Source organism: Sander vitreus, chromosome 6, assembly GCF_031162955.1.
Source record: "Sander vitreus isolate 19-12246 chromosome 6, sanVit1, whole genome shotgun sequence".
In the NCBI taxonomy this organism is placed as follows: Eukaryota; Metazoa; Chordata; class Actinopteri; order Perciformes; family Percidae; genus Sander; species Sander vitreus.
The window spans coordinates 19,045,852-19,062,922 of record NC_135860.1 but is presented as its reverse complement, the minus strand read 5'-3'; the positions used below and the strand labels follow the sequence as shown (position 1 = coordinate 19,062,922).

At 40.2% G+C, this 17,071-nt stretch overlaps 3 protein-coding genes across 9 annotated transcripts in view; 1 reads left to right on the top strand and 2 right to left on the bottom strand.

Annotated features, from left to right (window-relative positions):
• The window catches only part of LOC144519874 (focal adhesion kinase 1-like), a 72,402-nt gene extending 69,285 nt beyond the window's left edge, over positions 1–3,117 (top strand). For all 7 annotated transcript variants that reach the window (XM_078253370.1, XM_078253373.1, XM_078253367.1 and 4 more), the window contains one exon: positions 877–3,117. In XM_078253370.1, coding sequence (XP_078109496.1) covers positions 877–1,003 — 127 coding nt within the window. In that variant the 3' untranslated portion in view covers positions 1,004–3,117. The remainder of the gene's footprint in view (positions 1–876) is intronic.
• LOC144519877 (uncharacterized) lies at positions 3,008–6,919 on the bottom strand. The gene is made up of 3 exons (XM_078253375.1): positions 6,753–6,919; positions 4,884–5,006; positions 3,008–4,565 (listed from the first exon to the last, which is right to left on the bottom strand). Exons 1-3 carry the CDS (start codon positions 6,799–6,801, stop codon positions 4,354–4,356), a joined length of 384 nt encoding a protein of 127 aa, XP_078109501.1. The 5' UTR covers positions 6,802–6,919; the 3' UTR covers positions 3,008–4,353.
• Positions 6,920–8,731: 1,812 nt separating this feature from the next.
• On the bottom strand, positions 8,732–16,256 carry LOC144519876 (lipid scramblase CLPTM1L-like). The gene is made up of 17 exons (XM_078253374.1): positions 15,987–16,256; positions 15,271–15,362; positions 14,863–15,046; positions 14,608–14,735; positions 14,212–14,290; positions 13,983–14,100; positions 13,749–13,843; positions 13,491–13,575; positions 13,209–13,309; positions 13,059–13,118; positions 12,849–12,899; positions 12,668–12,750; positions 12,351–12,385; positions 11,600–11,655; positions 11,408–11,452; positions 11,083–11,216; positions 8,732–10,848 (listed from the first exon to the last, which is right to left on the bottom strand). The coding sequence occupies exons 1-17, from the start codon at positions 16,185–16,187 to the stop codon at positions 10,782–10,784; spliced, it is 1,614 nt and encodes a 537-aa protein (XP_078109500.1). The 5' UTR covers positions 16,188–16,256; the 3' UTR covers positions 8,732–10,781.
• Between the last annotated feature and the right edge of the window lie 815 nt (positions 16,257–17,071).

Here is a 17,071-nt window from a genome sequence, read left to right as displayed (position 1 = left end):
CTCGCCTAGCTGCTAGCATGGTACTCCCTCATACTCTGCTTCTGACTGGCTAGTAGTCCTTACCTAGCTACTGCGCATGTGCGACTCCCAACAAAGATGGAACAGAAGTGAGATGCCTCACTCTGTAGCTAAAACAGAGAGCTCAACACACAGGGTGAAAAGAAGAGTTGCAGCAATGTGCAGTACGACAAAAATATGGTGTTTTTTGAAAATTAAACCATGTAAACCTATTCTGGTACAACCTCTAAATACAAAAATGAACCTGGAAATTGGCATAATATGAGCACTTTTAAGGGAAAAATAATATTTAGTCAGTGTTTGGAAAGAGACAGAGGAACATTTTCCAGCTCTCTGCCAATAATGCTATCACAGGGGGGCGCCAAAGTCCGAAATTCTAAAACTGTACAAATTGTAGTCTATATCAACAACGTTTCATTTACGGGATTGTTCTGGTGCCGCCGGAGGTACCGCCGGAGGTACCGCCAGATGCCCCTCATTTTCGGCCGGATGTCCCTCACTTTCCGCTTTCTTTGTGTTGGCGTTCTAATTCGAACTCCGGTTGATTCGGGAAACATCCCCCGAGCTAGAACTGAATCAAATTATATTAACGACATTTCCTTATATATTAATCGACAGCCATTTAAGTTCCAGGGCTCGCCTCCCTACGTGCACATTTTCCACCAAAACAAGTTCCTTCCTCCTAGACGATTGCGATTGTTTTGAAGAAATGCCAATAAACCAGAGCACGTTTTTCTCCCCACCCCGGAATGTTGAATAGTGAATAAATAGTGGCTTTATCATTGTCCTACTCATCTCACTCACTCACATCACTCACTAAATGATGTATGTGTGTGTGTGTTTGTTGCTCTGTCCCAGTCTCCAGCAGGACTATAAGAAGCAGATGTTGACAGCGGCTCACGCTCTTGCAGTTGATGCCAAGAACCTGTTAGATGTCATCGACCAATCACGGCTCAAGATGATGTCCCAGTCCCGCCCGCACTAGCCCCACGACAGCTGAGCTGACCAACAGGAACTGGTCTGTTAGTTGAGAGACAACATCATTCTGGATACTGTGGATAAAAGTGACATCATGATATGTGAGAGTTATGGGAGCTGACTGCTTTACATCAACGGAGCAAACAGCAGCTCTGATACTTTGACATCGAACAGTCCGTGAAGAATCATTAGATGTTGAATCCTGTGTAAGCTGAGGTCGTCTCTCCACCACTGTGACTTTCGTAATACAAGAGCAGAGCAAAAACACTTTCTGAATCAGGGACTTGGCAGCTTCACTCTTTTTGGACTGTAATATAATGATGAGAGGAGGAAAAGCGAAGAGGAGGAGGAGTGATGATTTTCAAACTGTGGGTATGGACCTGAGATGATCATTGGGTCCTAGACTTAAAAAGGTTTATAAACGTCCAACAGAAACACGATCATGGGAGCAATTGGATCTGGGACTGTTGCCATCGGGTGGATTACTCTTTTTAAGCATAGCCATCAGAACCTGATCATACTGCGTTTGATCTGCAACATATCTGCATGAAACTTCACCGTAGGAATGGACTTAGATGTCAGCCAGCAGCCATGTCAGTTGTTGATATCGTGTGTTGTGAGCCCCTGGATGTGAACGTTCTCCTCAGCTGAATACCTCCACATCACCATGGATTCTTTTAAATTGGCAGATCAAACCACATGTTATCGTATTCAGCTCTGGTCAAATGTGGTGCTTCAAGTCTTGGTTTGGAGAAGCAGCCTCCCATCACTCTTCCCATTTCTCCCTTCCATCCATTCCCGTCCTCCCTCCGTCTCACCAGGTTTTATTTATAGACTCAGAAATTGCAGAGGAGGAGACGGAGGGAGAGACGGGTATTAAAACTTGAGGACAGTCTAGCGCCGGTCTGCTGCCTGAAGAATGAACACCCTTTTCTCGTCTCTTCACTCACTCACTTTCCTTTCCTTTTGTTCTCACCGTTCGTCTTCCTCAGCTCCTCTCTGAGCCACTTTTAAAGACTCCAAATGTGAAGAATCCAACTCTGTCTGGGTAAACACCGCAGACAGGAAACTCTCTACTCGCACTCAGTTTACTTTTTTTAATCGGCTGGCTCCATGTTTTTTGTGTTGTTTCAGCAGTCACAATCTTCTTCCTCTGTACTGAAAACTGTTTGGAACTTGGAATACAAGCAAATATTCAATCCCAGCATTGACTCTGATGAGCAAAAAAAAAAAAACAGAAGGTGAATTTTGAGAATTCAGTCTGAGTGACTGGACATTCCTATTTGTCCCAGAGGAAGAAGAGGACATCATGTCTCAGACTGGTCACTGAGCTTGACTGAACCATTTCTGTGAGGACAGTGTCTCCTCTCTCCCTTGTTTTTCCTCGCCCACAGTCCCAATATCGTGAAGTGGTTCCTAATACAACACTGGTGCCACACCTTTTAACTGTCCCCTCACCCAGCGGTGTCTTAAAGTGAATTTTACATGGGACTCAAACAAACCTCACAACTGGAGTCTCAGTTTCTGTCAGGTGTAACTCTTTAAATGTGTCCCTCCTAGCAACAGTCCCCAGGGAAACAAACAAACAAACAAACACATACACATGAAATGTGGAGCCACATGACTGGAACTTGTCTTGCAGACACAAAACACTGAACTGAAAATACAGCAGATCACACGTGTCTTTGTTAATAGTGACCCCCACATGACATACTGCTATATGAAATATACCAGTGGTTGTTCTAGTATAGCATGATATACTGGTATGGAAAAGAGCATATTTGCACAGCACCAAATAAAATGAAAAAATCATAACTTTTTTTAGCCCTATTTTACCCAGACTTGATTTCCAGGGTTAGCCAGCAACGAAACTCTCAAATATCTGGGTTTTTTAGGGATTAAAAAAAAAGTTAAAAAAAGCCCAATCTATTTTATCGTTGCGTAAATCTGCTCATGTTAGTATATTGTAAGTTATACTGGTGTGAATCACTGGTGAATTGTACAGAACTAGTACTAGTAAACACTGGTTTTTATTTTGTCTTCTGGGCTAAATCAGCCATCTTGTCAAATAGGAGGAGAAAAAAAAACAACAATGAAATAAAAATAATGATGAAATGGAAATCAGATTGTCCACATTCTTATCTATGATCGAGATGTATTTGAAAGCATTACATTTCAAGTTGTATAGCTCCAGAATCAAGAGCTACAGAGCTACTTTTTATTTGATGTTAAAGCTGCAGTGGGTAGAAAGCAGAAAAACGCCAGAATTTGACAGTAGAATGAGACCTCTTCCTGCAGCTCTCCCTCTCCCCTCTCTGTCGCACGGGCATATGCATGTTCAGAACAGCCAATAGGAATGCTCTCTCTTTCTAAAATGACCTGAACAACGGCAAAAATAAATGACCTACCACAGCTTTAATGTTGGCGTGGGGGAGGCTCCCTGCTGTGATACATTTTGTATTTAAATTACAATTTCTTTTCAATAAGCGCTACATTTAAGTTCTACAGTTACTCTCCTATCAAGTACCTTCACTTGTCTTCAAAACATCAACTTCAAAGAGACAGATTTGAATCCACTATATACGTTTTCCTGGTTTCAAAGTCTCAATGTTGTATCTGGAATAGAAAGTATTTGAAGTCTCTAAGCCAAAAAATGAGAGTTCAGTGATTTTGGTCGTCTCCTGATTGTGTCAACCATAGATATAAAACAGTAGATGTGACATGACATCATCTTACCTGGGTACTGTTTACAATTGCCACCTATGGGCAGCTTTACTATCAGCTGTGCAGCACCTATTGCTTTACCAAAAGGACCAAAGTGACTAGGGAGGCTGGCATCACTTTCCACTGTTTTATATCTATGGTGTCAACACCTTTCCCACAACAATTCAACAAATTGACAAATGTAAAGGTGTATACAGTATAGGCAGGTCATACTGCTGTTTATATTATGATAAATGTAGACCCTCTAAAGTCGTTTTAGGCTGTAGTTTGGACAATCCATTAAAATAATCAAGCATAGTATAGCAGGAATTGAATAGTATTTAAGAACCTGAGATTTTAAAGGAAATACAAGTCCAAGAACAGTGCACCTGCATTCAGTGAGAGTCAAAGCCATAATGTATTATCTGTGAGGGCATTTTTAACATAACATTATAACAATCAGCATTCACATATAACAGCCACAGGAAGATCAGCGTCCTGTTAATATTTGAATCTCATACTTGTGTATAAAATAGTATTAATACTCTGTCTCCAACAGAATTACAGAGCAAAACAGTCTTTACATGATACAATATATTACATAATATTACAGTTGAGTTACATTACAGACCGCGTTGGTATATCTCACTGACGTCAGTGTGACAGCAGTAATAATACACCTACAGTCAAAAGCAGCAGTGTTGTGTGTATGTGAACAGACTCGGCTCCACTGAAGTTACACAAGTTAAAGCTGTTGCAGCAGTTCACGATGTTTCCGTTTCCGTTTGAGTCGACTGAGGCCGCTGCGGCAGCTCCATTGCATGTGGCCTGACTGGCACACGACTTCACAATGGCTTTCTGAGAGCCTGAGCAACAAACACACACACACACACACACACACACACACACACACACACACACACACACACACACGTAGAGAGAGGCAGCAGGGTATTGGAGTGAGTTATTTTGGACTAAAATCCTATGTTTCCCCACATTTAAAGGCTGCACAGTGCCTTAGATAATTACCAAAGCTGTAATGACTCTCCAATAATACAAGACCTACTTTAGAGATGCATATAGATTCAATAAGACATCTTATATAAATACTGGATCCCAAAAATATGCAGTTCTTTACCATGGTTGACCAGAGATATGACCTGATATTGTGTTTTCATTGTTACCTAAAATGTCAATGGCGGTCATGCACGTGTCCAGTGGTGGCTGACATGTCTGAGTGTTGTTGTTACTGTTGCATTTTTCATTGGTGGGAGAAGAACTGCACACGTAGCAATCCAATGACAGCACTTCAGACAAAAACAGAGAAACATGATTTAAAGTTAGATAAAAAAAAATATGAGATCAATTGCAAGGCATTAAAAGCTGTTTATCTGTGTTTTTTGCCCCCAACAGCTCCTTCCAGGCAGCACTGCCTGGAAGGAGCAGTTGGGGGCAAAAAACACCATCGAGCTTAAAAGCCAGTACATGATTTAAATTAAGTTTTTAAATCCATTGATAGAAGTTCTGTGAAGGCCTAAGCCAAAAGAAACCATATTGACATTTAATATCAAGTTGATCTTTTGCTATGGTTGCTTATTGATGGTTACTGTAGGTTCATATCCCTACACCTGATTATAGGAGGGGTCAGGGGAAGGGTCTTTCCTCATGTATTTATTCACTCAGTCACTCGTCATGTTGTTTTGTTTTAGATTTTTCAGAGAATGTGAGAATCCTAATGAAGTTAGAAGTAAGCTCTGAGATGCCTGGGTCTGCTCGAGAACATATTTTGGGAATTGGTATTAAAAATCATAAGAGAGTAGAACAGAATTAACTTGACTGGAATGGGATCTGATAGTCTATGTAGTCTTTGTGACAGGAATGCATTCTGAGAATGACACACAAAAGATGAATACAGGGTTGTTCCTTCTCCAACAGTGCAAGCATAGGGAGTCAAAATGAGGCTCCTGATTGTCTGCTACTAGATTAAAGCCTAAAATCAAAATGCTAAATGTATGACAGACTGGGACGATATTTTTAGTCTTGACTATAGAAGAAGAAACTTCTCGAACTACAGAAGTATTTATGTACACAAAATCCACCAAACAAGAAAGACAACTGCTCCCAGACGGCATTGTCCAAACTTGTCAGGCTTCTTTAATTGTAAAACGTTTTAAAAGGAGGCTACATACTGTTCCTCTCATTCAGGTTATTCTGCTCTCATGTCATCACAATAAACCTATGCACATCTATAAACCCAAAGGCAGAAACTAGACATATTACGCTATTATTAAAACATTTCTTATTTCTATATTGCCCACAGTTACCAAATCTGAAATTACACTTTTATGTTAGTTACATATTTCCAGTCCTACTACAGCCACTGAAAGACATGGTAAGGATGCCTAACCATCTGACACAATTACATTTTTAATCAGTTATTAATCAAATAAAATAAAGAAAGATCAGTTCTTCATCAATTCATGTTTCCTCAGCAACACTGATAATAAACCCCCTCTTATCTCATCTTATGTTCATTCTTTGACTATTTTGGATAAATCTGTCATATTCTGTTCACTTCCTCTTACTAATTACTATTAGCTATTCTGTACAATCAAAGTAGGTCTGTATATACCTTAAGAACAATTGTGTGCGAAAGTCTTTAAATTGCCACCTGAAAAACAACAAATTAACTTTGAACTATAGTCAGTTTGACTATACACAATCCAACTTTTGTCTTTCTTTCTGTCTCTTTGATCGCGACTAAATCAAACTGACTTTTTCAGGAAGGATGAAGTGATTTTAGATCTGTTCTCTGATGTTTTTAGCAACCCTTAAACTGAAGCCCTCCCTGGTTCCCCTATAATATGTATACATACAGGCTCAGAGCTAAAACTCCGGTGTCCTATTACCACCCTCACCTTACCTGCCTTTAAAGGCCACAAGTAAGTTTGGTGATGAGAAAAGCCGTTGTCATTGATCATTTGTTCTTGATCTTAACTTAAAAGGCATCCTGGTTAAATTCAGTTTGAGGAGTCTGAAGTTAACTTACATACCTGGAGAGACGAGGAGGGAGAGGAGCACGAGTCCAAGCAGCATCTTCATGACAGGTGTTGAGTGTCTGTTCAACTGAACCTGAACCTCTGCTGTCCGCTGTCAAACCTTGTGTGTGTGTGTGTGTGTGCCTGCTCACGTATGGTTTCTATTGTTTGCACCTCATCACAGCAGTTCCACCCACATCATCATCCACCATCATGGCACCTAAAGCATCTCATAAATGTCTCAGTGTGTATCAGGACATTCCTAGATCTTGCTATGGTTTCACAGATACTTGTCCTTTTATTTATCTGCTGCCAATCACGGGTACAATGTGGTTAATTGACTTAAGCTGCCATTCACTGAAACGTAACTGACATAAACGAAAAGTTATGTCATGACTTTGTTATGTTCAGCTCAACCTGTGCTGAAGGGCTCCTTTAAGGGTTGTTGACTTGTCTTTAGTCAAGAGGGAACTCCCATTTCTATTTAACAACAACATCTATACATACATGTAGTAGTTGTACATAAGTACAGACGTATGAAAAACAGGAGTGATACATTATTAAGGTGGCTATAATTAATATTTGTTACAGATTTGTTGTAGATTTAGTTGCAGCACTGCATTGCCGATGTGTGGAAAAGGAACTTCGTTGACACTGTTCTTGATTATGAAAGGTTTATTACATCAAGGATTTCAGCATCATGACGGATCCTGCAGAACCCGGAGAGTACAAAGCCAATATGCACTCTGTCTTGCTGCAGCAAGAACATGGCTTATAAGGGGTACGTTTAGGTAACATGTTAGATAAAGTAAATAGATGTGAGTTGGCAAGTAAAGGTCTGAGTCCCCTTTGAGGTCAGAGTCTCTTTGGGGGCTCCAACACTACACATAAAATCATTGATCCCACTCAGTCCCCAATCACAGAATCACATAAAACATCCTCTTCAACACATCACTCCACTGAGAGGAAAATCATTAAACTTACTTCACTAACACAGTGTTCATTATGTCTCAGCACATTTGAGCTTTATACAAACTTTAACCTTATAGGCTCTTCAGATACTACAAGACATACATGACAATGTGAAAGTTGTTACTAGTTATTATGAACCTACAGAGAAAGATCACCTGGATCTGCAGCTCCCCTCAGTTTCAGCTCATTAGCTGTCTGGCCCGCAACTTTACTGTTTTGGTTCACTCTCATGCAGCATGGGTACTTATGTCATGGTAACTTGGTTTCATCCATATCCATAAAACTCACCAACACTCTACTAAAGTCATGTTTTCAACGTTCTAGTTGTACTCTGCTGTCCAAAAATGTGTAACTCATTCAGTCCTCTGTCCTGCTGTTATTACAGACATGTCTGAGCTAGCTGCGACCCCTGCACTCGCTCATGTAATCGCCTCACCTGTTGACCTGTGTTGTTTAGCCCACGAACATCTAGGTCTTATGGTAAATGGTGTTTGTTAGGCCACTAGAAAACATAAATCTAAGTTGGTGGAGACCAAAAACAGTGCAAAAAGTGTAACAGTGTACATCGGACTCAAATTCATCAGGTGGGCATAAACATGGCTCCAGATGAAAGCTTGCTCTGAAACTGGTGATATGTTAGCAACTTGTTTCCGCTGCCTTCAAGTGGCCAAAAGAATCTGTTATTGCAGGTTTGAAAATATACAAAAACAGGTTACATTGTTTGCTGAAATTATCCTGCAGCATATTAGCCAGTGACTCGATGTTCCAGATATGTTAGTCAATGAAGGTGTGCTTTCATTGAAATCAAATGTTTATTAAAGCCACATCCCTCATTTCGTTCTTACCACAACCTTTCACTGGCTCCTGAAAACATCGCAGCACTTTTCAGTTCAAAATAAATTAGATCTTGCTACTTTGTTTTACGGTAGCGCTCAGTCATCAGAATCTGAATCCGAATCAGAAAAGCTTTATTGCCAAGTACGTTTTTTACACATACAAGGAATTTTTTTGGTGTTGTAGGTGCATGTCACACATTCTCTAAAATAAGTTAGACAGATTAAACAGAACAAACAATATAAGTATAATATATCCTCTTATCTGTCATAGTACAGCTGTCCAGTGTTAACAGAGGAATGCACCAGTATACACCCAGCACACACCTAACACACTTTCTTTAGGATTCTGTCCTTACATCTGAATCTTTCCTCATTTCCTCCTTATGTAATTACACACACACACACACACACACACACACACACACACACACACACACACACAATGCATGTAATAAACGTCCTTAACAAAAACCAGTCCAACAGTTACCATAACTACCAGTCTGCTGTCTGTGTTGATTTGTCTCCTGATTGCACGTGTTGATAACACCGGCACGCACACATCAATCCGTACACAGAAACAGTGATTTGTTTTTCTTCCAGTTTGCATAACCTTCTATAAGCCAGTTACATTTTAGTTTTATTTCATATTAATAAATAAAAAATTGCAAGCAGGTTGTATTGCCAAAACAAATACAAATAAAATAATTTGAAGTTTGAAAATCATTCTCCAGCTCAAGCAGTTCAGTCAGCAAAGAAGCAGAAATTAGTGCAGAGATCAGTGTTAAAGAAACGCAACAAACAGCTTGATAAAATAGTTAATTTACAGTGCTGTGTTCATGCCTACTGTAGACAAATGTTTCTCCTACTATGTGATGCGTTTGTGTGCCGAGTGAAAGGAAACACACTGATACTTAAATTAAGCAGCTATACAGTATGTTGTAAGTCAAAATGCATTGCAGGGATTTTAGAGACACATGCCATCAGGATATTTGCAGTAAGTGGTCAACTTGCTGACAATAGTGTAGTCTCTTTTTATATGTTAACATTGAAAAGTCAATCTTTATAAAATAACTGTACAGTACACTGACAGTGAAACTAACGTATCTATGTAATACATGAACATTAAGGATGACAAAATACAAATAAATACTTTATCTAATGATATTCTAGATATACAAGTCTAACATTAAATCTACACAACAGGTAGCATGTCTGATGTGTTACCTGCAATACAACCTTATCAGACTAGCGCCAAAGCACCTTCAACACAAGTCATTCATTTATTTTCCTAAACTGGATGAAGAGTAAAAAGTGCTTTATGTGGCCGGTCTGATCTTTCCATTACTGCCATGTTGCTTATCTGCAACCCTGCAGGACCCACCTGTACGTCTATCATTACACCCTTGTGTTGCAAAGCCATGCAATATTCAAACCACAGGACACTATTTCAAATTCTATTCAGGATCACAAAAGAATAGTTTCCACAAAAACCAAATATGTTGCACTGAGTTTGGGTAATTGGGCAGAATAATTTTCATTCAATGTAATGGTGCAACCATAAAAATGATGCTGTCTTGTCTGGGATTTTTAGTTTATACAAGTGTAAAGCTTAATACAGCATTATATGCCGTCCCAGCTTTAATTAGGTGCTGGAACAAGTACTGTATGTGTATAAATCTGTACAAACAATGTGTTACAAAGTCAATTTTAAAGGAAGAATTATGGTTCGAGCTTTTCAGACATATGAAAGTCAAGTTGAGTCATAAAGTTCAAGTCTATAGTTGCAGCAGATGGTTACTGATTCATGATTATGTAATGGGGTTGAAGGCTACATCCCTTACAATGTACCAGGAAACACCTTCTGTAACCGCCTGTATGCGTGCATAAAGAACAGAATCGAGCAAACGCACATTACGACTGGTCATATCATGCCGTCAATATTCTTCTGCCTAACATGCAGCAGAGAGTGTCTGTAGATGAATAAGTTCAATCACTGGAGCAGTAAAGGGGGAAGCTTCACCGATGTCGAGCAAAAAGCGGCAGCTGCGTCACCAATGTACAGTAGTGAAGAGTCAGAGGCAGGACAGCTCATCTTGGATCAGTTTGAAGCTGCTGTGGCACACGTGGCCCAGTGTCCTGCCTGAGCCTCCATTTCACATCTTCGATGATGTTTTAAGAAGGAGTTTTTGTGTGTTTGTGCACTGGAAAAAAGGAAGGAGAGGAATTTGTGTTGTCCTCATTGAGTCTTTAGTTTCTTGCTGTGGGGCCCGGACTCTCGCCTCCTGGCCCTGTGGGTGAAACGCCTGGTGGGGATATGAGATGAAAGCAGGGTTATATCGCACACTAATCCAGACAAAAGTCCATTAGGTGCATAGGGAATAGAAAACTGCTGGATATACTGAAAACATTGACAAACATGACATGAATTTTACTTGACACAAGTATGCTATTCAGATCCATTGTAACTAAATGTATGCAAGTGTTTTGTTAAGTGTTAGTGTGTATGTTTTGTAGTATTGTGTGTGGAGTGTCCTAACCTTCGCTGGTAGAGGTAGAGGAAGAAGAGGATCTCATCTCTGAAGCAGGAAAGTTGATGAGAGGAGGAGAATGATCCAGAAGAGGAGAACAATGAGGCAAAGGAACACAGGTCTGAGATCAGGGTGTTCACTCCCTGGGAGAGAGAGAGAGAGAGAGAGAGAGAGAGAGAGAGAGAGAGAATAATAATGAACTCATCAATGAGTTCATTGATGAGTATCTCCGAGCAAAAGCTGTCTAAAGGTAATTAAAACTCTGAGTTCATGGTCAAATAAATGAGGATAAACAACATTAATACAAAGTTTCCAGAAAAAGTTTCACGCTCACTCTGTACATCAATACTGTCCCCTGCAGGTGGCTCACAGACTTCAACTGATTCAGGGAGAGGAGGGGAAGAAACACAAAGAGACAGCAGAGTAGACAGTTTGCACAGTAATTTACAATATTCAAGTTATTTCATTTCACTCAGCACTATAATCAGATAAGTTGGTAATTAATACACTGATAGACAGGACAGACCTTATGGTTGATGAAGAGCTGTGGGGCCATAGACAGGAAGCCAAAGGCATACACTCCTGAGAGGAGAAGGAGAAGTAAAGTGTCAATGCAGCACATTAGTGGTTATTATACAAGTAAAGGCATCAGCTTTAAATGTCCTATATTGTAAAAAGTGAGATTTTCATGTATTTGTATTATAAAGCAGGTTGAGATGCTATATTACTGTGAAATGATCGAAACGCTAAATCCACAGAGAAGCGCACACAGCCGTATTCAGAAACTGTGCCTTTAAAACGACCCATCTGGACTTCCGTACGGTTGTGATGTCACATCTATATCATATATTGGTAGAAAGTGCCGCCGCAGTGCCATTACAGTCATTTCCCGGCTGCAATAACGGGGCAGAGACTCTGAGAGTGCAGATGCGGAAGACCAGGAAACGCTGACCAATCAGAGCATTCTGGGCTTTTTCAGGAGAGGGGCTTAAAGAGACAGGCGCCAAAACGGAGTGTTTCAGGCAGAGGGTAAATACAGGTTTATTAAGACAGACGGTGTGAGAAAAATGTGTTTTTGAACATTAAAGCATGAAAACATCTTCTAGTAACAATTCAAAATACAAGTATGAACCTAAAAAATGATTTATTTAATTAATGAGGAAAACTGACAATAATTCATTTAAGTATATTGAAAAACTGTGCTGTAAACAAATGAACTAATGACAGACATACAGATGAGCTTGTTTCACTGAGACAAATAATGGAAGTCAACTCACCAGTCACCAGGCTGTTGACCAACCAGGAATAGTAACTGTCAACATAATGCAATTTAATGTTAATCTAATGTAGTGGCTGCTACATCTATGTACATAATGCCAAGTATATTAGAACATATATATAAAAAACCATCTTACTTTTATTCAAGAAATATTCAGGTCTGATTTGAATCTGACTGCTTAAAACACTTCAGTATAGTAGGTGGAGAGGAACCAAGATGTAACCAGGAAAGAGTTTGTATTGAAATGTTACAAGTAGACTGCACAAATGAGTGTGACATTTGGTTGCGAGATGAAAGCTGTGTGGCCAAGCTCACCTCTTTTGGCGTAAGTAGGCCAGTGAGAAAATAGCTCCACTGATACACAGAGGATAGACCAAGTAGGACAAGTATCTGGACGCCTAGAGAAGGAAACCACACACAAAATATTCAAATTACACAAAGCTGGAGGCAGAGTTTAAAATCAGCTCAAACATATGAGAAAAAGATAAAATCATACCTGTGTGTCATACTCCACTGTCTTTCTTTCTTCTTCATCCAGTTTATTTACCTGCACAGTAAGAGAGGAGGCAGGCTTAGGTTAGAAAAGAAATGTATTGATTATCTGCATCAGGGCTGGAAGCAAAAGTTAAGTTATTTACACCACAACACATTACATCACTTAACACATCTACTGTGAATGGATGGTTAAATGGCACCATATACTCACATGGAGCTTGGAGCTTTTCCATTGAAGCGGGATCTTAAACACTTTAAACACCTTCCATACCTGGCGGGACGACAGGTAAGTAGGTTAAAACTGTCTGTTAAGGTCTTTATTTTACCTTTTCTGTTGAAGGAGGCCGATTGTACTAAATACCTCAACACATGCTCCCAATCCAACAGGAAGCAGCACCAGTAGACTGGTCTCTTCAAGCAGATGGAGGAAAATCAGCAAAGTGCTGAGACTACGCCACAGAACTACAAACAGAGAGGGAAGAGACCAACATTTTCCAGGCACTGCTTTACTGTGTGGTACCTCATTTACGGCAAAACTATCATTTAACGTTCATAATTGTCGGTAAGCCCTCCTACATTGACTACAAATGCTGCCTGTGCAACAAAACTTTTGCAAACTTGTTTAATTTGATGATTTTCTTACCTGACTTCCTGGACATTCCCGCCATGCTCTTCTTTTTTCTCCATGAGCTGAAGTCATTTTTAAGAGCCAAGAATTCACAGATAAGCTGTTGAAAACCCCAGATGTGGAGAAGAAACATATTGTTCATTTAAAAATGCGTCATTTGCAATATGCCTGAGTTGCCATGTGCCCTTATGACACACTATGTTACATAGAGAGACGGATTTATCAGGTGGATTCTAATGTGTACGGTATAGTGTTGTTATGGTGTAATCTTACTTGTAGAGCTGTGATGAGTGCAGTCAACACTAACAGGTAGAGGTTGGAGCCCACCAAAGTTTCTTTTATCTCATCTATGTTCTCCTCTGTGAAGCCTAGGTAAACACCAAGACGCAGTATCAAAGGATTCCATTTAGTTCAATCTCCTGACTATGTGATATACAAAAAGACAAAAACAAAGGCTGAAACGTGTACATGGGTTATTATTACATATCTGTAATTTTATAAGCTCACCAAACTGTCGCAGGGAATAAACCACGTCCTGTAGATGCACCCAGAACCTGAACCCCCTTAAAGAGATTCCCTCGTAGGACACAGTCAGAGGCAGCTGGACAGTGCTGCTGCTGATCTCCTATTAAATGTATGGATAGATACACGTAAAGTCATTTCATTCAAACCCCAGTATTTATTAGACAAGGTTTTATTAAGTGTCTGTTAAACTTTGTGTGTAAAGTCGTCCTACCAGGAGGTCTCTGACTCTGAAGCTGAGCTCGTTAACCAGCAGCAGAGGGAGGTAGATCATCTGTCGGCCATCCTGAGAGCTAGAAACAGGAACACAGTTTAACCTAAACACACATGTTGGCCTGGGGCAAATTCCTTATTTACAGCCGTGTGGAGTTGCAAAAAAAAAAAAAAAAAAAAAATACAATAAGAGTATGAACAAATATACACACACACACATGCATTTAAATGGTTGGTTAAATTGTATATATATATATATATATTGAGGATATGGATGCTTAAGATGATAATGATGATGATAAAGCTTTCCTCACTCAAGCGCTGGAGTTTACTGATGAGTCAGCAGCACTCTGACTGATCACATGACTTTGACCTCCAAAGCATCTTGTTGACTTACACTCTCATGTAGCGCCGCACATCACTAGGAAGCCCCGCCTTGTTGAAGGTGAAGTCCTCTGACATCATAGTGATTGACAGGTGAGGTCTCCAATGGGATACAGGATTCTCTGATCTGGGACTCGGCCTCTAATGGAGCCACACAAATAACTTTATTTGCAGCAAGGCAGCATGTTTAACATTGCTGTAAAGGTGACACTGTGGCTGAAATATGATAAGACTATGACAGAAATGGAATTACATTTGTACATGTTACCTTCTGCATGTCTCTCTGCCCCTCTGTGTGTGTGTGTGTGGGTGTGATGTAGGTGGTGAGCTGAGCTGCATAGTGAACTTCTCTGCCGTCGTCCAGAGGTGAAACACCGGCTTTGTGAACGTACACGACTGCATACAGAGTGCCATTAGCCCGAGTCTGCTCTGGCAGAGAGATATTCACCTGCCTACAGGGAAAGAGAGAGAGAGGTATAAGTGTGACAGTAAGTTCAAAACAGCCAGCCTGACAGAGATGGACAAATAAGCTTTTCTCTCTAATTTAAATAAACTATGTAAAACAACATTTCATGCCATAGATGTATAGTTTCTACTGTTCCTCTTGTGGTAGGTAATAAGCAGCGAGTCTTGTCTTTAATATTTGCATGCAGATGTATCAACATGTCAAACCCACCTCTCAAATGTAGAGTGTGGGTCAAATGGGTCTATTTTTACAGCAAGGTGCAGTTGGCTGTTGTCTGGCATGAGGCAGGTGAAGACACTTAGCTGGATAAAACAAAAGTGAAGAAGAGACGAGATTCAAAGCAGTCCATTTTAGAAAAAGCTTTGAGTGCAAAATGAGATGCAACTGCAGAAATGAAAATTGGGAACAAAACAAAACAGAAAAATCTGTATATCAAATATGTGTACATTATGTTTATTTTATTGATTAAACTGGCCGCCACCAAAAACTAAACTTACTACACAACAAATGCATTTTATGAAGAGACTGTTGTGATACAGTGCAGTATTATACCAAAGCTCAGATTCACCATCATGTTCAGGATAATAAACCTGTGTGGATTTCCTCCATTACGTAAATCACCAAAACAATGTTTCAGCCTGACAAACACGTCAACTCTCTATAAAATAAAAAGCCTACTGATTTCTTCTGAAAAAAAAAAAAACTAATGGCAGAAACTAATTATTTGCCAAGGGCTTTATGCTAAACAGTGCTGGCTAATAACACGATGAAAAGACAGGGGCAGTCAGTTTAGTTATTCTCAACTCAATTCCCATGCTCTAGGCTAGTGTCTTGAGCTGGAGCTCACAGAAATGGAGTTTTTGGTATCCCTAATTTGTCCGTTTGTTGTGAGGAGTAAGAAATAAGAAACACAGGCCTGCTATAACCTGTAGTCTGGGTCTTGCTGTCAGGTAGGAGGTGATGCAGTACTCTCCTGTGCTTCCATCACAGGGTTTAGTGTTGAGGAAGCCGTACAGCAGCCAGGCGGTGTGGAGCATATAAACCACAAAGACCCCAAACAGCAGCTTAGCCATGGAGCTCTTCTTCGCGCTGCTGTCCGCGGGCTGGGACTGACACGATGGGAACATGGCAGCTGTTAATGCAGATTACCAACGCCGGAAAAAAAAAATACAAATAAAAAAAATGGACGAGGTCCGTTTTGAGGACGAAGCTGTTTGTAATCGGATACAGCGTCAACACAATAAAAATGTCCACGCTTCCTCCCTGTCACAGCATCCTTCCGGTTGTCTGCGTCCAGTGGAGAGATGCTGATGCTGACAAACACCTCAGTGGCTGCGCCGTCTTTTACCAATTCTGTGTCCACATCTCGCGATGCCAGAGCTATGAGCCCACACTATAGTTTGTTCCGGGTGCCACACAAGCCAGAAATATTGATAAGCACGCAAATAATATCCACAGCTTGGCACGTGTCTGTGATGATGGGCAGTGTTTGAGAGGAACAACTTTGCTAAGAGTCAGAACCAGACAGGTCACTGTGGCAACGCCTGTGGTCAGGGAGGACCACAGAGGTCATGTCCTATAACCTAGGTTTAGAAATTTAGGATTATTATTTTGGCTGATTGCAGTATTTTCAATGTGCCTTTATTTAAATGTAGGCCAACAAAATAGATAAAGGATCTGTATATATGTATGTATGTATGTATCCATCGGAATGTTATTCCTGGCAAGCGGAGATGGCTTTGAGACACCATTAATAATAGACCTTTATGGGAGATGACTGGTAGGCTAGCTAATCCTTTCATGTTAATGTCTTATAATGCTTCCTGGAAATAACTAGGCTATATAAGTTGTATTATTATAGGGAAATAGAGACAACGTTTGATTGTTGTATTGTATATGGCTTTGACTCATGACCTCCGTAATTTTTTTAAAACCTGGCTACCGCGCCAATATCCCACTTGTGTTGGTCAACTTCTGTAGCTAGTCCAAGTGGTTGACTTTCTCAGAGACG